This window comes from Canis aureus, chromosome 4, assembly GCF_053574225.1.
Source record: "Canis aureus isolate CA01 chromosome 4, VMU_Caureus_v.1.0, whole genome shotgun sequence".
In the NCBI taxonomy this organism is placed as follows: Eukaryota; Metazoa; Chordata; class Mammalia; order Carnivora; family Canidae; genus Canis; species Canis aureus.
The window spans coordinates 45,012,501-45,036,404 of record NC_135614.1 but is presented as its reverse complement, the minus strand read 5'-3'; the positions used below and the strand labels follow the sequence as shown (position 1 = coordinate 45,036,404).

Sequence of the window (23,904 nt, the reverse complement as noted above, 5' to 3'; positions counted from 1 at the left end):
GGTAATTTCAGTTAAAACTTTGCTTTTACAAAAAAGATTTCATAGGGCAGCCCCGGTGGCTTAGCGGCTTAGCACCACCTTCAGCCTGGGGTGATTCTGGAGACCTGGGATCGAGTCCCACATTGGGCTCCCTGCATGGAGCCTGCTTCTCCCTCTGCCTGTGTCTCTGCCTCTCTCATGAATAAATAATAAATCTTTAAAAAAAAGATTTTATATATTTATTTTTTTTAATATTTTTTTATTTATTTATGATAGGCACACAGTGAGAGAGAGAGAGGCAGAGACACAGGCAGAGGGAGAAGCAGGCTCCATGCACCGGGAGCCCGACGTGGGATTCGATCCCGGGTCTCCAGGATCGCGCCCTGGGCCAAAGGCAGGCGCCAAACCGCTGCGCCACCCAGGGATCCCGATTTTATATATTTATTTGAGAGATAGCAACAGAGATAGCAAGAGAGAGCACAAGTGGGGAGGAGGGGAGAAGCAGGCTCCTTGCTGAGCAGGGAGTCAGATGTGGGGCTTAGTCCCAGGGCTCTGGGATCAGGACCTAAGCCAAGGGCAGAGGCTTTTTTTTTTTTTTTTTTTGAGATTGATTTTATTTTTATCTATTTATCTTTTATTGGAGTTCAATTTGCCAACATATAGCATAACACCCAGTGCTCATCCCATCAAGTGCCCCCCTCAGCGCCCATCACCCAGTCACCCCCACCCCCCGCCCACCTCCCTTTCTACCACCCCTTGTTCGTTTCCCAGTTAGGAGTCTCTCATGCTGTCTCCCTTTCTGATATTTCCCGCTCATTTTTTCTCCTTTCCCCTTTATTCCCTTTCACTATTTTTTATATTCCCCAAATGAATGAGACCATATGTTTGTCCTCCGATTGACTCATTTCACTCAGCATAATACCCTCCAGTTCCATCCACGTTGAAGCAAATGGTGGGTATTTGTGGTTTCTAATGGCTGAGGAATATTCCATTGTATACATAGACCACAGCTTCTTTATCCATTCATCTGTTGATGGACACCAAGGCTCCTTCCACAGTTTGGCTATTGTGGACATTGCTGCTATGAACATTGGGGTGCAGGAAGGCATAGGTTTTTAACCAACTGAGCCACCCAGGTGCTCCTCGGCTGAAACTTTAATCAGAGTGAAAATGTGGGAGTACAATATATAAAATGAAATAATAAAAAGACACATATTAAACAACTTAGAGAATTTATTTGGAAAGTAGGAAATAAAAAGAATGATTTTAACATTTATTTAGAATACGAACAAAACTAGAAAAAGTTAAACTACAGGAAAGAAGGCAGAGAGTACAGAAGTTGGCTTAATGGCCATCCAATATAAACAAGCAAAACCTAAGTTTCTTTCATGCAAATAAGCATTAAGGAGAAGGGCACAGGAATGTTTACAGAACAGGCCACAAGTATTTTAAAAATTTACATAAGAAAATGTACATAAATGAAAAAATAAACTAGACAATTTACAAGAAATGCTTTATAGGTACAATAGGCTATAAGTTAATTATGAATAAAATTTATAGCACATCATACATTTTTACATCACAGATTCAGTGTTAGAAGAATTCCAACATGACAAAAGCTTATTAGACTTGACAAGAAGAATGTGAAGGACAGAATAAGGCAACTTAAACTGAAATGGCTTATATAAGTAAAATTAAAATATACAAATATCTAGATATGATTTCGTCAATAACTGGGCAGAATTAAGACAAATGTCATTTACTTTAGTTAAAAAGTGGAAGTCTCAATATAGTTCAAATAAAAAGGGAAGCATACAATTTGTAAAAAAAATAATAAAGCCGTCTTCTTATTAAGACTTACATCCTAATTCCATTAATTAGAGTTGGGACAAAGAGACTAAGATATTGATGTTAGGTTGTACACAGTTACCTTTTGTTTCTAAGTGTTTGTTCTAAATGTTGTATACCTCAGAAAAAAGTTGTAAATTTCAAAATGGCTTAATATCTGCAATAACCACTGATTGTGCCATGTATGATGTCCATGATTCAGATACACATAAAGCTAAAATAATCCCAAACTATTTGCATTACTTATGTATATTTTACAAATTATGTAAAAGTTCAAATGTTTTCTTTGAAAGCTACTGAAACTATAAGCAATGCAATGAATAAAAGATGTTAATAGCAAAAAAAATTCAGCAATATCATAGAATTGAAATTCAGTTGCATATTTTATATAATTCAAAACCTTGAATTTTAACTTCATTCACTCCTTTGAAAAATATATTCATTAGTTCTTTTAAACACAAAATTAGTGGCAGCTGCAGCAAAATGACTGAAAATTTTAATCTCTTAACTACACAAAGAGCCAACATATAAAGATTTCTAAATCTTAAGGAAAAAAAAAAATTATTTCCCCTCAAACACATCATTCAGCACTATGTAGTACTTGAAGTCTCAGTATCAACTCATTGCTACATTTATTTTAAATAACAAGCTGGGAATGTCAGAACCATTATTCTCAGACAATTCTAAGGATAAAAGTATTTTAGGTCTTCATCATATTTGATGTAAATGACTAGAACACATGATATTTCAACTCACTTGGAGGTAATTAAAATAGTTTTAGAAATTTCACTAAGAATTGTGTTTGACAAAAACAGTAATTCCTGGAAGAGTTTATCCCACATCTGTTCCTACTCACAATGACCAGAAAGAAGAAACAGCTTGAAGAAAAGGGCCACTAAAAATCTCAAATATATCTAATATTCAAACATTCATGAATTTAGTGGGATGTTCCTTTTTGTACAATGGAAAAGTTATAATAATGTCCACATAATTTTAAAGTTAACACAATAAAAATTCCAGATACTTCCACAGATAAAAGCGTGCACACATGTGCACGCACACATACACCGACACACACACACACACACACTTTACTATATATATATATATATAAAACCCCTCATATTACTTTAAGTCTATCTACTTGGCCAGTATAGGCAAGAACATAACATTATGAGAGAATATCTAATATTATTCTACTGGTTTGGTGAGAATCCAGAATCTAGTGCCTATCAACATATATAAATCATATCAACTTCAAAACAGGACACCACGTATCTAAACAAATTATTTTACTCTTTCCAAATGCTGCCATGAATAGAGCAACTATCTTTTTTCAGGATCCTGATGGTAAATGAGTCATTTCCCATTGTAACAAAAGAAAGTAACAAAGAATTTAGACCACTGGCTGGCACAATTTCTAAAATAATGCCAACTTACCATCCTACATCCACTGAACACACAAGAGGTAACACAAGCAAAAAAGACTGCTTTGACAAGACATTTGAACTTTTCAGAAGTGGAAATAACTCAGAATTTTAGATATGGTCAAAAAGCTAGGGCGATTTACTTTTTATATCACCATTATTTTTATTAGGCTATTAAAAATACCTTAAAGGAAGAAAAAAATTACTTCTTTTGGTCTTTATTACAAGGCTCAGTAGAAAATATAAGACAACCACTGTCTCAAATATTGAAAATAGGCAGTAATACAGATAAAGCACATTATTTTCTGAGGTTATCTGATGATAGAAACAAAGTTGGCTGAATTCCTTATTAGGAAAACAGGACATCAATGACATTTCCTGGCAAATCATCTTAAATAAGGTCAAAGAGTATTACAAAAAGGCAATATATTTCTAATATTTTGTTTATACATACCACAAAACTCAGTTAAATGCAAAATAATAGACACTCATTTTTTTTTCTGGTGATTATCCTTTAAGAGTTTTTCCATGGCTTTAAATAAGAAAGGATTTCTAAGCTATATCCTCAAATGCAGCGGACTAAAAAGCATAAAGTGCTCAACAGAAAAAAAAAGATATACTATACAAAATATGAACATTTTTGCATATAAAAACAAGCAAAGTGGTTATAAAGGTCATCTGGAAATCATTGCCTTGCTAAGCTTTCCACCCAAGAATGCAACCTTAGAAATCAAGGCAAGATGTGATGGACTGCTCTTAGAAGGCAAGAGTTCCCATCTGACATAGAGGAAAACCTTTCCCTTTAGCTGCATTTTTCTTAAAGACACGGGACTTTCAGGAACTAGTACTTATAATACAGTAATCACATTTGCATGCAAAGGTAAAAAACGCGGGAATCTTTACAGAGTCTAATATTTGGCAAAAAATCTGAACCTCCTTAGACTGTCAACGGCCATGTCTGTTATTGGCAATGGCACTGACTTTACCTAAACAAAGAGCCCACCTATTTAAATTAGAGTAGCTAAGCAAGGAATGCCCCTGTTGACAAGCAAGCAAGTCTAATACTATGTCTTTGGAGAAATTGGGTATAGAACGAAAAGCCATTAGTTTTAAATGCCTCTAGTTAAAAGGCAATATTTTGGTGGGAGAGGGGGTATTGGTAGCAGAAAGTTCTAGACATTGTGTTCTTTATCAAGTCCCCAAATAGATAGTGCTCTTTGCATTTGAAAATACCAGTTTTTAAGAATGAAAATTAAATCCAAAAATTATAAAGGTTCTCTTGTGTGTATAAAACTCAATGAAGAATTAAACGGGCTTCTTTTTAGTCCTAAAATTTTCTTCTCAAAGTTCAATTAGATAAGATTGGTGGGGGATCCCTGGGTGGTGCAGCGGTTTGGCGCCTGCCTTTGGCCCAGGGCGCGATCCTGAAGACCCGGGATCGAATCCCACGTCGGGCTCCCGGTGCATGGAGCCTGCTTCTCCCTCTGCCTGTGTCTCTGCCTCTCTTTCTCTCTCTCTCTCTCTCTATCATAAATAAATAAAAATTTATTAAAAAAAAAAAAGATAAGGTTGGGGGGATTTAAGTCACTGGAATCATCAAATTTGCTTCAGTGAAGGAAAAAGACATTCTGGAGACTGTTGAGGTCAGTCAGGATGGTTCTTGGGCAACTTTATCAGTATTACTGTAAAAATGATACACGGTTATGATGAAATGGCAGGATTCAACGTAAGGTATTTTTGAATTGGCCAGAAATACAGCTAATCTGTGTAAAATAAACTAGCCCAAATGAGCTATTTACCTTCCTTCTGTATTTAAAAAAAAAACTCCCATAAAAAAAAAAATATTTCCCATATCCCCTCTCAAACATTCTTTAAAAAGCCCTTATTCATAAAGTTTTAATGGATACATGATAGTGTTCATTTTTAAGAGCTAGCTCTGGAACTGCACTGTCTAGTACAGTAGCCACTACCCAAATTTGGCTCTTGAGAACTTGGAATGTGGTTAGCCTAAACTGAGGTGTGCCCTAAGTATAAATATACACTGGTTTTAAAGATAAACAAAAATAGGTATCTCCTAAATAACTTTCTATAGTGATTATACCTTGAAATGGTAACATACCAGACATATTGGGTTAAATAGAAATATATAATCAAAATGATTTTCACCTGTTTCTTTTTACTTTTTAAATGTGCCTACTAGAAAATGTCAAATTACATATGGCTTACACTTTATGTTCTTAAACTGTACAGTCTAATAGAAAGAGAGCTTTTAGGCATTATGCTGATTGGGCTTAGAACTAAACCTATTTACCACTGTATGCTTACAAAGAATTTTGTGAGGCTATAAAAAAAAAAAAACAAAAACCTAGAATCTTGGCAGTCTATCACAACTCTGTGTTCATGCTTATTACTCCAGGAATTCTTGATTATACATGAGAATAGCCAAGATCAACAGTGGTGAAATGGTTGTTCACTGTATATGCATTTTAACAGGTAACTTCAGTTTCAAAGGACAAAAGTATGAAACACAGTCCCAAATTAACAAAAGCAATGATCAACTTAACTTACATGGACTTTGACCCTTCCATTTCTTTCTTAAAGACAGCCCCAGATCTACAGCTGTTAATATAGTTTGCCATAGGTATACAACTTGAAATTATCACTTAAAAATAAAAACTTTTTATACAAATGTCCAAATCACAGAATTTTAAAATAAACTGAATGCATGGCTTTCTGTAATAACAGAAATATCTAGCTACAACAGTGGAAACATTAAAGTAAGAAACATTTAGTCATTGTAGATTTTTCAAAATGACTTACTGACCTAACATGAATTCAAAGTTCCAAATATTCTAAATTCTAAAAAATTACCTTACATGCTTTTCCCTCTAAATTAAATCACTCTCATTATTCAGATGTTCATGTCTTTAAATAAATAAAACTGAATTTTAAATATTTGAGCACAAAATTTGAAAACTATAAGGAGAAATGTCTCAAGCACCTCTACTGCACATTGTTTTTTATGGAAAAAAATTATGTTCCATAAAAACATATAAATACTTCTTTCTTCCTATAATGTAAACAATTTTTAAGCTCTTCAAAGCACATCCACATTTACTGGTAATTTAAGGAGGTGAATATTTTCCCCAAATCTACTTCTTAAACCAATTAATTAATTAACAGACTTAAACAACTTTGCTGAACTCCTGGACCTCCAAAAACGTTAATGTCAAAGTAAAAATCTGAAAAAATTAATAACATTATAAAAAATGACTTCAAAACAGAAAACAAATTCCAAGGCAAGAGGATTTACAAATTTTGGAACTATAATGCCTTTATTACCAGAATGTATAAAACACTGATCCTTTTCTAATTCTGCAATACTGCCTCAGACTCCTACAGTTTCAAAACAACTCATCTTTTAGATTTCCATAACATCTCTTTAGAATAAATGTGATTAAATGTGATCTTGTTGCTGTTCATAATAGATTAAAGTCTCTGGTTTTGAAGTTTCAGACCTAATTAAACAGAAATGACTACGTTCAGGCCCGAGATAAATGTGGTATAGAAAGAGCACAGGTCTCTATCAATGCACACAAACCATATTCTATTAGTATAGTCCTGGGACCTCATTAAATGGACTTTCAAATAAGTAATTAAGCCTCTAATTAAAGGATACAAAACATTTTTCAAGTATAATGATTAACATAAAATACAGAAAGTGCAATTATCACCGATTATGTTATTTTCTAGGATTCATCTTAAAATTCAGGATAATATTTAATAATAGTATTTCAATTAAATTATGGCATTTGAAAAAGTTTATACTTCTGGGAAAATATCATATAAACATGCTTTTTTGGTGAAGGAAATGTTGAGAAAACTACAAGAATGAATAATTAATATTGCCTTAACATTTCTAAAATCAAAAAAAAAATGATCATCTTTGATAGCCATTTCAATAAGTTTGATACAGGGTATGTTACCATCCACTTAGTAGTAACCAATACACACAGAACGCACTTGTAACAAATATTCAGATCCAATTATTTTCAGGAGCTAAACATTTCAGAGACTTTAAGATTTGTTTGAGCATACAGTACTGCAATAGTTGGCTACATAAAATAAATAGAAAATTTTCTGAGAGGAAGCTCAATAATCAGAGGCTGTATTGCATTTAAGGATTTAACACTGGCTATATATATACAGAAGGGAAAGCATTTCAATTAGAAATACTGCACATGTTACCAAGCTCTCTCTTTTAATATGGCAACTTTTAGCAGCTTACCACTGTGACATTTAAAAATCAACAGGAATAGTGCTACTCTGTTATCCTTTGGTTCCCAGTGACAAATAATGCAGTAACAATGACTCTGGTTTTCAGTTCCTCATGGATGACATTTATTAGTAGAGAGAAACCTGATGCTTTTTAGCTGAAATTTGGCAGCCCAAGAAGTGCACCAACAGCTCCAAAATATCCCTGTATAATTTTAAAACAATTATTAACACAGTTCAGCTTTTAAATTAGTAGGCAATATTAACAACTACTAAAAACAGATATTTATGTAAAATCTATTTAAGAACATTTATTCAAAAACTTATCAATTTCTGTGTTGCCAGCTAGTATTTGAAAAATATGAAATATATATTTTCAAAGTGTGGTTTTTAGACACTGAAAAGCTTCTAGGGCTATTACTACAATTCTGAGCCCTTCTCCCCTTTCCTCAAAACAATTCCTTTTCTTTCACCTGCCAATCTCCCGGGCTACAGCATGCCACTCGGAGCCTGCACAGCAGCAGTTCACCATAGTGAGAGCAGTAACAACCCAACATAAACACAAGAAAATACTCTGAATCTGTTATTAAAATTAATAATACTTCCATTTGATCAGAAACAAAACAATTCAAGGTAGATTTAGTTACTCCAAAATATTATATGAACTGATATTTTCAGATCAGAATAACCGGATATAATGAACGAATAGAAAAAAAATTTTGAATAACCTCCAAAATTTTAACAGTGGTCCTTCTGGAGGTGTTGTGGTGGTAGGATTAAGGAGAATTTTCATTGCCTAATTATATATTTTTGTGTCAGTTCATTTTTAATATTTTTTTATTTAGAGAAAAACAAAACAACAAAAGAATACAATTTAACTAAGTATACAGCAGCCCAATATTTACAGAGCTTGTAAGATCTAGTATAGCTCTTTCTTGGTCAGGAATTAGGAAACTAATTAGGAAACTTCTAGGTCAGAAGTAGGAAACTCCACCTTAATGGGGTGCCTACCAGGTTATAGTAACCCTTATCTCCCCAATTCAAATTGAAGTCAGGGACTCAATATACTATTAGATAAATCATAGTTTTATACTTATAAGTACATAGTAAGAAGCAATATATGAAACCTGTTTATAAAAGCATGCTATTGGGCAGCCCGGGTGGCTCAATGGTTTAGCGCCTGCCTTTGGCCCAGGGCCTGATCCTAGAGACCCAGGATCGAATCCCACATCAGGCTCCCTGCATGAAGCCTGCTTCTCCCTCTGCCTGCGTCTCTGCCTCTCTCTCTCTCTCTGTGTCTCTCATGAATAAATAAGTAAAAATAAATAAATAAATAAATAAATAAATAAATAAATAAATAAAAATAAAAGCATGCTATTAAAATTCACAAAGCATTATTTTCCTATCATACCTCATGCTCTAGAAACAATGCTTTCAGTTGACCTTTTGACCAATAATCCAGTGCATATGCCAAAAGTTTCATTGAGAGAGTATTGACACGTAAAAAGTTTCCAACAAAGACAACTCGGTTTATTTTCTAAAAAGAAAGAAGAAAATGACATGAAATATAAATTATCAAGTGGATTTTATAATACAGTAGGGTTTAGAAAATCTCTACTTTAAAATGCAAACAACTACTACCTTTTTTTAGGGTCTACTACATTCCTGGTACATATTATCTCCATAATCCTGAATATTTAAAATTTAGATCAGGACATGTCACTACACATTTGTCAAAACCCACAGAATGTACACCAAGAGTGAACCCAATGTAAAGTAAGGGCTCTGGGTGATAATAATGTGTCACTGCAAGTTCAATGATTATAACAAATGTACCAATCTGGTGCTGGATGTTGACAGTGGAGGAGGCTGTACAGCTATAGGGTTCAAGGGTATATGGGAACTCTCTGTATTTTTCTACTCAATTTTGCTGTGAACCTAAAACCTCTCTAAAAAATATAGTCTATTTTGAAAAAGCAAAATTCTGGAAAGACCCTAGTAAATGATTTTAGAGGACACTTGTTTTTGAAGATGACCAATAAATAATCTATTAAGAAAGTAATTTGGAGAAATATTATTGAGATTAAAACCAAGGAAAAGTATTTTAAATGGGTTTAGGATTACTAACACTGTAAACTTGAGGCTTCCAGCATCTCTGGCATCAGCCTAACCTATCAAGTCACCCTCTGCTAAGAAGATTCCACTCATTAATTTGGTTCTGTAGAGAACCTTGAAGGAAATTTTTTATGGAGGAACTGGTGTTTCAAACTCCAGGAAACTTTTCCACTCTCACTGTATACTGAACTTTTGAATATACGTTTTTGCACACTGAGTTTGGATAGTGTAAACGCTGGCCTTAATTATCGCTAAGTCAAGTGGCCAGTGAAAATGTAGATCTACAGGGCTAAGAAAAAAGGTCCTGGATTATTGTTAGCCCATAAAAGTGAAATACTCCCTAAAACGTAGGTTAAAACATCCGTTAGTGGCTCCATCAACCAACTTACTACACTGTCACTGAGAAACAACATATTGGATTTAAACAGAATAATTCAAAGGATTAATTTGGTTTTTTTCACAATTGTTCTCTGCTGAAGCTTTTTTCCTCAAATATCTGCATGCATGATTATCTCACCTCTTTCCAGTATCTATCCAAGGGTCACATTTTCAATAAAGCCTTCCTTTAACCACTCAATTACTCAGCAATTTGTTTTCTGCAGATGTACTCTCAATTTTCTTTATTTTGTTTGATTTTCTTTTTTTAAGAAATACCACTTATTACCCTATACATACTAAAAATTTATTAAAATACTAGAATGGATGCAACCTCCACAAAGTCAGGGATCTTTGTTTTCTTCACTAGTGTACCCCAAGTGCCTAGAACAATGCCTGGCACATGGTTCTCTGTAAATACTTACTCAATGAAAAAATGAACAGATGAAGGATTCCCTCAAAAAAGCAAAATTCCCAATTCATTTAAGGTATTTGATATTTACAAATATCAAATTAAAATTAAATGGGCAAATACATCTATTACATGAAGGCAGATTATATATACAATCTCCTTCAAATAAAAATAACCCAACAATGAGGGTAAACACAGGAGTACTTGCTTTTCCTAAGTATACATCATTCAAATTTCTTGTGAAGAACAAGTCTCAATGCCTTCATAGCCCTGTACAATGCTGCTTGATCCATATGCAACAAGGCAGCACTGTAAAGAAGCCGAAGGCAATAAGAAAACAACTAAGCACTTGCTAATCAAATGTAACATTAATAGCAAAAAATACCCCTTTCAAAAATTAGTTACCTCAAAAATGTCCTATGTTTGGAAAAAATTTTCTATCTTCAAGAGATTTAGGTTGTGTATTTCTGAAAAAGTTTGTAGATAAATTTGAAATGTAAATGTCTCTTTGTTCTACTACCAACTTGAATAATCGGCTACTTTCTTTAAAGGTAACATAATTTGGTACACGTGGTATATACAGCTAATGAACCTTGGTATTTAACAGAGAAGATCTCAATCCTACAGGTCTCCTTAAGGAACACAAAGAAGCCCTGCTATATATACATAAAACTCCAATCTATATTTTTCATATAGTTAAATTTTTTTACCTCATTAACAGCACACATTCGTGCCACAGAACCAATGTTATTGGTGATAGTAACTAAAGTAGCTCTTGCTAGATCTTCTTTACTGACAGTTTCTCGCTTCTCCTTATAAATCATATTACCAAAACTGCAGAGAAATGAAAAACAAACAAAATTCTGTTGATAATAAGCAACATTTCACACATTTTATCCTACAGATAAATTTATACAGGTATAAAATATGGTATAAACAAGGTTACTGACGGACTCACTGAACTACACACATGGCAGAATACTGGAAATCACCATGAAACTCTGATAAATCCACAGAATAAAATACCAAGAGACTGTTAATAGGGGAGGGAAGGAAGGAAGGGGAGAGAAAAAGGAAGGGGGACAGAGGAAGGGGAGAGAGAGAGAGAGAGGAAGGGTAGAAAGAGAGAGAAAGGGGGGGACGGAGGCTGGCAGATAGACTAGGATATGTTGCTTGTTGATGAGTACACAGGAGTAAGTAGTATGCTGTATAATGGTATATAAATTTTACCTTCTGAAAGTTACCTTCTGTATAAGGGGGTGAGAAGGATATATATTTTTATTTGCGTAAAGAAATATTGAAAGGATACTCAAGAATTAATAAAATGGTTTCCTACAGGGTGTACCTGGGCAGACTTGACGTGTATCTTATTTTTAAATTACATGAATGTTCAAAACTTGGAACCTAAGCCAGGTAGGAGTAAGCCCCCTTGTAGCTTCTTGATACGTTGCTTTCTAAAAACTAAATAAGCAACTTTTATTTTTTTAATTACAACATAAATATTAAACTCACCTAGACGCTACAGCCCAACCCGGCAGACCAAATCTTTCATAATCTCCCCCGTAAATATCACGGACCAGTTTGTCAGCTTGGGTGCTGTCACCTTTGGATGCCATTTCAAGAGCCTCTTCAAAACTTTCACAGCCAGTCAATAAACAGCATAAACCCAGAAATGTACCCCCTCCAAGGCTAAAGAAAATAAAGAAAACTGGGTAAGTTATATTTATAAAGTATTCTTTCTCCAAAATTAAAAGGAGTATTCATGTTATCAATATGCACAAAGAAAGAACACATTGCTAATGCCAAGTGCTGAAATATCAGCATAATGAAGGTAAGAAAAATGCCAAACCAAACTTGTCAGATGAAAAAATAAACCAAAGGGGGAGAAAATCAGTTGGTAGAAGCAACATGAAGGCTGGAGGGATGTTTTATATCTTCTATTATCTTTACCCAATTCCTTACACTTTATAATTGCTAAAAACAAATGCTTTATGTGTGGGGATGGGGAGGGAAAGCAGTTTAAGTGTTAAAAAAAAAGTAGTATCATATGAAATAAAAGGAGAAAACATAACTCTAAATGGTTTCCAGGAAAATGATTTAGTGAAAGGCCTATTTACTTGGTCTGACAAGGCTGAAATCAATTCAATGTGACACATTAGCATTTTAGCATGACCCAAAAATGAATATGGTGAGAAAATTTGTCAGGCTGGTCAATATGTTAAGGATAAAAATTTACCTGGATATGCTGATAAAATGAAACCATGTCTCTCTAATCCCTAGAATCAAAACCTTTGCTCCCAGTCTCACCTAAATTTCTATTTTTTTCCTTTTTTTTTCATTGAAGTTTGATTTGCCAACATACAGTATAACACCAAGTGCTCAAACCATCAGGTGTCCTCCTCAGTGCCCATCACCCAGTTGCCCCATCCACCCGCCTGCCTCCCCTTCCACTACCCTTTGTTCAGTTTCCCAGAGTTAGTAGTCTCTCATGTTTTGTCACCCTCTCTAATTTTTCCCATTCATTTTCCCTCCTTTCACCTAAATTTCTAACAAACTCTATCCCTGGAATTTAGTTAACGGATTGCATTTCTTTTAGAATTGATTGAAGTAGGTAATACTTCCCTGTAATTCTATGGCATAGAGAGTTAACAATGGAAGCAGATTTTTAGAAACCACAGAGATAAAATATTAAAGGGCGCCTAGGGGGCAGCCTGGGTGGCTCAGCGGTTTAGCGCTGCCTTCAACCCAGGGTGTGATCCTGGAAGCCCGGGATCGAGTCCCATGTCGGGCTCCCTGCATGGAGCCTGCTTCTCCCTCTGCCTATGTCTCTGCCTCTCTGTGTCTCTCATGAATAAATAAAATCTTTATTTATAGATAGATATAGATAGATAGATAGATAGATAGATAGATAGATAGATAGAGGGCGCCTGGGTGGCTCAGTCAGCTGAGTGTCTGCCTTGTGTTTGGGTCATGATCCCAGAGTCCTGAGATCAAGCCCTGCATCAGGCTCCCTGCTCAGTGAAGAGCCTGCTTCTCGTTCTCCCTCTACCGCTCCCCGTGCTTATGCTCAATCTCTGTCAAATACATTAAAAAATAAAAATATCTTAAAAAAATACTAATTTAAGTATCATTTAGGGGTGCCTGGCTGGCTCAGTCAGTGGAGAATGCAACTCTTCATCTCAAGGTCATGAGTCTGAGCCCCACATGGAGGTAGAGTTTACTTAGATAAAGAAAAAATTATCACTTTAATAAGAGTACTACTTTAAAATGGAAATGAGTTTTTCTTCATAAACCCGCAAATCTTCCTCAAACAGGAGTCTCTACCCTCCTTAAAAGCTGATAAAGTATATATCAGAATCATAAGGACAATTTTAAATTTCATTTTACAACAATATTTCAGGCATTATAGAAATTAAAGAAATACCTTATGGGATATTTAGAACATTAATGTTATCCCATAAAGAGCTCGTGTTAAATTTGTCCTCTAAGAATTATTACAAGAGCATGTGGATGGCTCAGTTGGTTGAGCATCTGATTCTTGATTTTGGCTCAGGTAACGATCTTAGGGTCATGAGACTGAACTCTGCATGGATATCTGTGCTTAGAGGGGAGTCTACTTGAGATTCTCTCTCTCCCTCTGCCTCTCCCCCCATGCTCTCTCTTGCTTTCTCAAATAAATGAAATAAATCTTGAAAAAAAAATTATTACAATGTTATCCGATACCACATTTAAATATGAATCTGATCCAACCATCATGCAAGCTGACCAGTGGCAAATTTCAGGCTTAAATATGTTATAAAACAGTGAAAAACAACAAGAATGCTTTGGCAAATACAAGTCCTTAGAATCATTCCAGATAAGAACTCCCTCTTACAATTATGGAAATTTTGATGCCAACTGATATTAAGCAAATGTAAATATGTAATGATTTTAGTTTGAATCTTTATACACATACCTTATAAAACAATATTATTTGCAACACTTATACTTACACATCTACATTTTTTGCTACTGCACAAATGCATGTTAGAGGCTAGCATTAAGATGATTTCACAACTTCTATGTATAAAACAACATGAATGCTGCAATAAGTACAAAAAGGTCACTACCTTGTCCCGGTTACTCGTTTATAGTTGTCTTTGGAATGGACTGCTAAAATACTGACTCCTGAACCAATGTTCACTATCAGCAGTGGATAGGGATCATCCAGGTTAAAAGGCATCTTTTGGCATCGCTCAGGTTCTGAGGCATTAGCAAAATAATAGCACTCTGCTTGTCCATTGAAACTGACAGAATCTATATACAGCAAGCCCTTTACAAGGCAGTCAAGTTCATCCAGTTTGTGCAGGTGGAGGTTTCCAATCTATAAACAAACAAAACAAAACACCATAGAATTTTGTAAAGTGAAAAAGGGACAGTATTCAAAATACTTGGCTCAACTGCACTGTATGTGTAATTTTCATGTACTTTATAAAACTTGAAAATCATCTATGACCCATACACTTTCACTTGTTTTGTTTCCTGTCGTTATCTCTTAGTCCAATGGTTCTCAGTGATGGTGGTATTACCTTTGGATGCACTCTGGAAATTTGTGGGGATATTTCAGTTTTTACAAAGATGGAGAGGAGGAGAGGAGCAAACTAACATTTAGTGGGCAAGGACTTCTTATGTTCAAACCATTCAATAAATTGAATGCAAATCAGTATTATCCATCAAAAGAAAAAAATGAATAACAATTTAGACTTTTAAACTATCTCAAAGTTTAAGGGGCTTACTTATGTGAGCCATATAAGTGATCACTTACATTCTATTAACAGACTTTTCTAATGTGAATTTAAGAAATTAAATGGTTTATGCATGTTTTCAAAGAAAACAAATTTCAGTAGCCCCAAATGCTCACTTTCTTTTATTCAAATGAAAGGACTAATGAAGAATGAAGAAGCTTGGCAAACCCCCACTAGTATATAATCAATGTTACATAGTCCTCTTGCCATATCCCAATGACCTCCTTTGAGATAGGAACATAGTAAGGCTGGTGGATAAAACCAGAAAAAAGGGAAAATAGGGACTCTCATTCAGATGTCTACTTAATCAAAAGACACTGGCCTCAGCTGTTTTTGTTTTTAGTGAAGAGGCAGGGGCAGGGAAAGAGATGGCCCTGGGAGAAAGGACTGTATGGATAATACACAAAAGCAATGCAAACACATGTCAATAATAGTGACTGTAATTCAAACCCCACTTATATTTGGCTTTGTACACTGCCAAATTCATTGAAATCCCAATGAATTTTATTGTAGCTTTATAACAGTCCCTAAACTTGGCAAGTTTTACCAAGTATTATGTACAACAAGCCCAAATCTGGGCAATTTTTTACTCAGTCTATAAAGGTGTTTAAGTGCCCCAAATGAAAAGCTAGTCATGAATACAAACTTCCTCTGTATCCAGCAGGGGTAACTAATCTAGGCAACATGCTAGATGGGAACCTAGCCTCTTATTTTAAAAATAAGGAGGGGGCACCTAGGTGGCAGTTGTTTGAAAGTCCAACTCTTAGTTTTGGCTCAGGTCATGCATGATCTCAGGGTTGTGAGACTGAATCCCATGATGGACTAGGCCCACAGTGAGTTGTCTGCTAGTCCCTCTCCCTGTGTCATTCCTCCCACTCCTATGCACATACTCTCTCTCTCAAATAAATAAATCTTAAAAAAAAAAAAAAAAAAAAAGAATGAGCATCAATTTTTGGCTTTGAGTAAGATACCTACTGTGCGAAAATCTTCTTCAAACTTGTAAGCACCACCTCCTGTAGCACATAGCACCGTGTGTAATGTTGAGAAGTTTTTATCTCTTCCCATCTGGATAAAAGTAGGCAGGTCGTGGGTTGGAAATCTGATAAAGTGCAAGTTTCCTCTTCGGCCAAAAAGTGTTAAATCCTTCAGTTCAAGGTGTACATCCCGAATACCAGTGGATCCATATGCTACATTAGAAGTCAAATATTTCCGGATACTTTTTAGGCTCTCAACTTCTTCTTGTTCTTCCTCTGCTGTGATATCAATAGGTTCAAAATATGAGAGCTTTACTAGAGTCCCCCCAATGTCCATGCCAAACCATGGGAAAGCTGTGGATTAAAAAAACAAAAACAAAAAACATATGTATATGTGTATATATCAACTTTAGAAATGCAAATTAGGTACTAGTTAATTAGCCACAAACTTATATGCTGAATCATGCAGTCAATAACATTCTGGGGTAAGATGCTTCTTCTATGTGCAACTCAACTTTTTCCCTTTGAAGTATTGCTTTATACATTTTCTAAAAACCTGTAACGTAAGATGCTTAGAGCTCGCCCAGGGCCTTTCAATTCCTGCTCAGGTAGGTATTCCTTTTCACCCTATTAAATACTCATCATATGCCCCAGGGGAATCAGGAAAAATTTGGACCAATAATTGGTCCAAATTTGGACCTGTTTTAATAAATAGGTCATTACCTAGGGCTTGATAATATTTCTAATAAGATTTTAATGTAATAAAATTGGCCTATAATTACTTCAAGTAACCTAAGGGAAAAAGTACCTCCTTAAAAAGAACTTATTCTTTGCTCATTAAACGTTATGTTTCTTTGGTACATCTGGTTAATAAAATTAGCTGCTAATAATGTTGAAGAGAAGTCTATTGGGCACATTTGGGCAGGGAGTTATATCATTTGGGTTTGGGACTTGATGTTCTTTCACCAACTGGACTTATATTATATGACTTTGGAAAAACCATTAACTTCTCTGAATCCTAGTTTGTTCCAGGTCTGTTTCAATTCTCTGAGATCATAAACAAAATGACAGAGACTCAAGAATAATTTAATACTTAATACAAAATACTCTAATACATACATTACAAAAAACCTCAGAACAAAATATACCTCACAGTTTTTTATGTGTAAGCGGTCATGGGAAACTAGTTCCCTCCAAAATCTGTTTCTTAAATATTTGTATTTTATTTGATATTAATATTAGTATTTTATTTGATATATGTGAGTATTAGAAACCAGTAACATACAATTCAACAAGAAAGGATTCTATACATTTCTCCATTTCAGAATTTACACTTACTGAAATCAGTACAGTAAATAATATTAAATGAGGAAGGAGTAATTCTAATTATCTTCTTCTGGAGAAATAGTTCATTTTTTTTAAAAGCTCATTTATTGTATTTGAAACCCAAGTTTAGACATTAAAGACAGTGTTAAAAAGGAAACCTCTTTAATAGTAAAATGACTTAAGACTATAATCTGGGGGGTAAGACCCCAGCAGCCATAACATTTGTGTCACCTAAAGATTTTTATAAGCAACTAAAATATAAAAGAAATTGACTAAATTTTCTCAATTTTCAAATCCCTAGTAGCAAGCAGCAATACTAAAATTTACAGACAAGAAATTCACAGCAACTGTTTGCTTGGACAACACACTGAAAGAAAAGACAATACAGGGTAGCTCTACTGATCCAGTAAGTCAGAGATGGCTTCAGAATTTTCCCAATCTGCTGAACAGGTAGATAATGAGGACACTTTTCAGTGGACATTACATAAAACATAGGAATGATTCTGATATAACCAAAATGATTTATTTTTTAAAAATTTGAGAGTGGAGAGAGAGAGGGGAGGGTGCCTGAGCGGGGAAGAACAGAGGGAGAAGGAGAAGCAGACAGAGAGCCTGACTCTGCTGGATCCCAGGACCTTGATATGATCTGACCCAAAGGCAGATACTTAAGTGACTGAGCCACCCAGGGACCTGATTTCTCTTATTTGATCATGTTTGATTCTAGATTCATGGGGGTGGGTGTACAAGTCACTGTTGCCACATAAAATGAATTTTGGGATAGAAAAATTTCTACAAGGGAAGATTTACTAAGCTAAAAACCTTTATTTTCCAAAGTTAAAAATACTTTAGAAATTAAGTTTATAGTTTTCCTACATATGTGTCAGGTGTCAAAATACATACAAATAAAAAGATTACTTCGGAGCAAACTAAAATGCTGAAAAATTACCAGGCTCAAGGATCATGTTATTTTTATTTTCAGTCAGAAGTCCCTGTCTGCTCCCAGGTTTATAAATATTTGAAAACTGCCATTCTTGAAAGAAAAACCCAATTAATATTTATGTGAAGAACTTTTAATTCTTACACAAAACCATAAATTAAGTTTTGAAAAGACCTTACTGCCTAGGAAGATATTTGAAGCTTATAGATGAAATACTGGAGAGTAAGAAATTTTCTACTTTTCTTCTCTTTTTTTTTTTTTTTTAAATTTGTTTTTAAATTTATTTATCATAGTCACACAGAATGAGAGAGAGAGGCAGAGACACAGGCAGAGGGAGAAGCAGGCTCCATGCACCGGGAGCCTGACGGGGGATTCGATCCCGGGTCTCCAGGATCGCGCCCTGGGCCAAAGGCAGGCACTAAACCGCTGCGCCACCCAGGGATCCCCTCTACTTTTCTAAAGCTATGTAGGAGTACCACACTTTTTCATCCCAAGGGGTCAATGGCCAATTCCAAAATACCTAACAGTGGAGTAGGCAGTAGAAAAAAGGCTCACTGAATGAAATCGCTTGTGAAACCTAGGGTGCACGAAAAGTGTTAACTAGTTCTTTCCCAAAGAAAACTACTGTTTAAGTATCATTATCATTAAAATGATAAAAACAAAAATCTTCTACTACTTATTTATTTATTTATTTATTTATTGATTGATTGATTGATTTATTGATTTTATTTATTTATTCATGAGAGATAGAGAGGGGCAGAGGGAGAAGCAGGCTCCATGCAGGGAGCCCTGGTTTCCAGGATCAACGCTCTGGGCCAGAGGCAGGTGATCAACCGCTGAGCCACCCAGGGATCTCCCTGGTGGCTTGTTTTAAAAAGCTTTTGTTGATATATTTGCATGGAACAACCAATCTTGTCCTAGCTGAAAAACTCCACACAGAAACCAAAAAAACTTGTTTACAAAGTTATGTCTTATTGTTATAGTATATCAATCTGCCATTTCTTTTAAATTACATTAATTACTGAAGAATATTATAAGATATGTACGACATGCAACATATAAAGAATAACCACCACCGGGGATGCCTGAGTGGCTCAAACAGTTAACTGTCCAACTTTTGGTTTCAGCTCAGGTCATGAGATCAAACCCTGCCTTGGGCTCTGTGCTCAGTGGGAAGTCTGTTGAAGATGGTCTCTCACTCTAAAATAAATAAATCTTAAAAAAAAAAAAAAAGACACCAACAACCACAAACTCATGAAATAATATTACCATTCAATTTTAAATCTTTGAGTGACTCACTTTTTTACACTGGACTAGAGAAACAGAATGTTTTATGAAATAACTGTAAATTAAGTTGGAAAAACTGTATAATATCTTTAAGGGTTATTGCCTACAGAGGTTGTTTTTTTTAAAATTAAGAATGCAAAAACCCCAAGAATCATCTCACATCTAGCCTATGAGATATGTCTGTTCTTAAGGGAAGCGTAACTAGAGATGCTATATTGTAGACAATAAATTTCTCAGTAATCATGTGCAAACTAGAACACTGCATGCCCTTTCTATTTTTCAGTAAATCTCAATTATGACAATTTTCTTCTTAAAATCAGGAAGTAAGGACTGGAAAAACTCAGCCTTGCCAGTGACTCTAAAGAAAAAAAGTTGGTAACAGCCATCTTTGGTATAGTGAACTTTTAACTCAGCAGAGTTCTGGAATTCATTCTCTTATGCCAAAGAGGGGGAAAAAAATCACATTAAAAAAGTATGGAAGCCCTCTGCCCCAGGAGCCATGGAGGAGCAATGCTAACATAGCAATGCTATGGCTCTATGCTACCCTATGGCTGTGGGCCTCAATGAGGGCCACAAGGTGAGTAACAGTGGAATCAAGCCCAGGTATAGCTGCTGCTGCCACGGTCACCTCACCAAACACACCAAGTTTGTGCAGGGTATGATCCCATAAGTATGCTGCTTCGTCTCATACACCCCATATGAATGAACAGCATGAGTGGCACATGCAAGATCTCTAAGGACAAGTGTCCCCTCAAGTTCATCAAAAAAAGTGTGGGGACTTACAACCGTGCCAAAAGGAAAAGAGGAAAAGAGCAATGTCCTGGAAGCCACGAGGAAAGCAGTAGCCAAGAAGGACTGAACCCCCTTCCCTCTGTATATAATACAGCCTCTTTGGAACTTGAAAAAGAAATTAAAAATTTTTAGGTAATCTCTACACCCAACGAGGGACTCAAACTCACAACCCCAAGATCAAGAGTCCCAAGCTCTAATGACTGAGCCAGTGAGATGTGTCCTACAGAAAACACAAATTCTTTTTTTTTTCCAGAAAACACAAATTCTTAATAATGATCCACTCCTATCACTTAGTAAGTGGTATAATTACTGATCTTTACATTTTCCAGTACATTAAAAAAAAAACAAAACAAAACCTTTTTTTGTCACTGACCAAAATTGGAGGGGAAAGGGGCATGGAGCTCAAACTTTGTTTGCAATTCCAAGTATGAGGCAAATATAAGTACAACCACAGGTCCACTAATAGCTCATGAGGTAAGAAAAAGATCTGTTTCCTAAAAAATCAGGGAAGTATCTATACCTATAGCCTTGTTGCTTCTAGCCAAGAGATAGGTTAAAAGTAGGTTACCAGTGTGTGAACAAGCTACTTACTGCATATAACCTAAACATTTTTTTTCTTAGATAATAAAACTCTCCATTGCCAAGGTGAAAATAATGAATGAAAATACACATTTAAGGGGATCCTTGGGTGGCTCAGCGGTTTAGCGCCTGCCTTGGGCCCAGGGCGTGATTCTGGAGTCTGAGATGGAGTCCCACATCAGGCTCCCTGCATGGAACCTGCTTCTCCCTCTGCCTGTGTCTCTGCCTCTCTCTCTCTATGTGGCTCTCATGAATAAATAAAATCTTAAAAACAAAACAAAACAAAACAAAACCAGAATACACATTAAAAAAAAACACATTCCAAAAATCATAAACGCAAATGAGTATTTTGATGATGGCAAATACGTGCTGCCCTCTCAAGACTTTCCTACAATATATCTGGCTTTCAAAAAATAACTATTTTTCAGCTGAGCCTAACAGAGCTGCCATTAGCCATCAGTAACAAAAATATCCAGAACTATCATAAGCATAAAGTGCTACATCAAGAATTATCTCTCTTACAAGACAGACTGTATATGAAGAGACCTGCCATGTCCAATCCCCTTGATATCTAGCCATGAGGCAAACTGTTGATTTCTAACAAGATGTGTTATAAGAGTTTGGTGTCAAAAAACAAAACAAAACAAAACAAAAAAAAAAAGAGTTTGGTGTCTTGCTAGGTGTTGTAAAGGGGTGGGGGAGAAATATTAAAGAACTGTTTAACTGCTAATGGCTCCATGTAGATTTTAGCCCAAAGGGATCCTTTGGGACCCTTTGATGGGAAAGGGACCAAATGATGAAAATGTTCAAAACATTAGTAGATTATTTTAAAAAGCAAAATTCTAAAATGGGCATGTATGCAGGTAAATTCTGGGTATGCTTGATATTCTTGGATAAAAAAGACATGCATTTTGCTTTTCCCAATAATCATTCCAAATAAAAATATTGGTATTTTGAAACAGACTAAAAAAATAACTACTTTTACATCTTTAGTATCATAATTCCTTAGAAAAGCATCAGGTAAATATTTTTCCCCCTTTGGTAAATTAGGTACATCAAAGGAAACATTAGAAATTATATTCGATTGTACCTTATCTCATTATCTACTGGAAGGGATTTTTTTTTTTTTTTTAAAGTAGGCTCCACATGGGGCTTGAACTCACCAAGTTGAGATCAAGACCTGAGCTGAGATCAAGAGTCAGATGTTTAATGAACAGAGCCACCCAGGCGTCCCTGGAAGTGATCATTCTTAAGTAATGATTCAATTTACAAACAGGCCAATCAAATTATATAGAAGCAAACCACACACATATGCCATATACTTTGCTCTGCTCTTGACAAAAGCTTCAGGCAACAGCTTGGGTTAGCAAAGCAGAGACTCAAAAATCTTTATCTTCTCAAATTAAAAAAATGTATCTTTTATTATCATCTTGTTAATTAGGCTACAAGCCACTAAGGTAAGCAAAACAAATGTCGAACATACCATAAGACATCCTGTCAGTCGAGGTACAAGAGGAACTCATGGCTGTTTGGCTTTTTAATATCTAATATTTAAGCAGTGTGAAAAATTTAAGGTAAAGCAAACACTGCCATTTTGCAGGTTTCCATATTTTCACTAGCAAAAGTTTTTCATTAGGTTAATGTTTGACTTTATCCCTCCCTTGGAGTTGAATTAACACATATTTCAAATGTTAATCTTTTACTACATAATCTGGCAGATGAAACTAATTCCTTTTCTTATTTTCTGGTTAAATACATGCATCTGATTTATAACCTTGCAATATATTAAGTGATGTATCTAAAAGCAATGTATTCTGACACTTAGAAATGTGAATGTAAGAATGTGAAGCCAAAGCCACTTGTTTAACGCTGCAATGCATGTAAAGATAGTGCTTTAAACATACGAAGGGCTCACTAAATTTATAATTATTCAAATAAATAGGGGATCCCTGGGTGGCGCAGCGGTTTGGTGCCTGCCTTTGGCCCAGGGCGCGATCCTGGAGACCCGGGATCGAGTCCCACGTCGGGCTTCCGGTGCATGGAGCCTGCTTCTCCCTCTGCCTGTGTCTCTGCCCCTCTCTCTCTCTCTCTGTGACTATCATAAAAAAAAAAAATAATAATAATAATAATAAAAAAAAATAATTATTCAAATAAATAAATTTATAATTATTAGAAAAACCCCTATACGAGTACTTAAAAGCAACAAAAATGTATCTTTAGCTAATCTGAGTGTTCATGTTCCTAAGAACATTAGAGATAACACTTGCTGGTTACATATATTTATAATCCATAATTGAAATACTTTCCTTCACAAAGAAAAACAAGATGTTCTTTACTTTTCCTGTAAAGACTGAGGAAGCAGTAACGTCATCTTCTACACAAAAGAAACAGGAAATGTTACGCTAGACTTCTAAATCATATTAACTGACTAGTGTTTCAGTAGGACTCTTTCATCATTAATGGTCTCATAATGTAGTAATACGTAACTTTAAAAAAACAGGTGTTCTTTTCTCAACCTAAAGTTTATTTTATAAACCTTTATATCTTTGCTGAAGCACCTTTGACAGAGGTGGCATTCATACCTGATAACAAGTGTGCCCAAATCTAACAAACCAATTATCATGGCAAAAAGAATATAACTGTAAGAGTGTGCATATGAGCTTGTCATTGTTCAACTTATTTTACTAAATGGAAGTTCTAAGACAAGCAGGGAAAATGTTAGTTAAGATGTCCAAGTGTTCTGTATTACTGCATCTGTTCAAGATCAGTCTAATTTAGCAACTGTAAAGAAAAC

At 35.3% G+C, this 23,904-nt stretch overlaps 1 protein-coding gene and 1 pseudogene across 1 annotated transcript in view; one reads left to right on the top strand and one right to left on the bottom strand.

Annotated features, from left to right (window-relative positions):
• Positions 1–1,194: 1,194 nt before the first annotated feature.
• PANK3 (pantothenate kinase 3) overlaps positions 1,195–23,904 on the bottom strand; it is a 24,365-nt gene continuing 1,655 nt past the window's right edge. Inside the window, exons 2-7 of the mRNA XM_077895589.1 lie at positions 16,191–16,543; positions 14,541–14,794; positions 11,944–12,120; positions 11,142–11,265; positions 8,941–9,066; positions 1,195–7,734 (exon numbers count right to left, since the gene is read on the bottom strand). Of these exons, the coding sequence (XP_077751715.1) occupies positions 7,684–7,734; positions 8,941–9,066; positions 11,142–11,265; positions 11,944–12,120; positions 14,541–14,794; positions 16,191–16,543 (1,085 nt within the window). The 3' untranslated portion in view covers positions 1,195–7,683. The remainder of the gene's footprint in view (positions 7,735–8,940; positions 9,067–11,141; positions 11,266–11,943; positions 12,121–14,540; positions 14,795–16,190; positions 16,544–23,904) is intronic.
• LOC144312661 (large ribosomal subunit protein eL36 pseudogene) lies at positions 20,166–20,730 on the top strand (annotated as a pseudogene).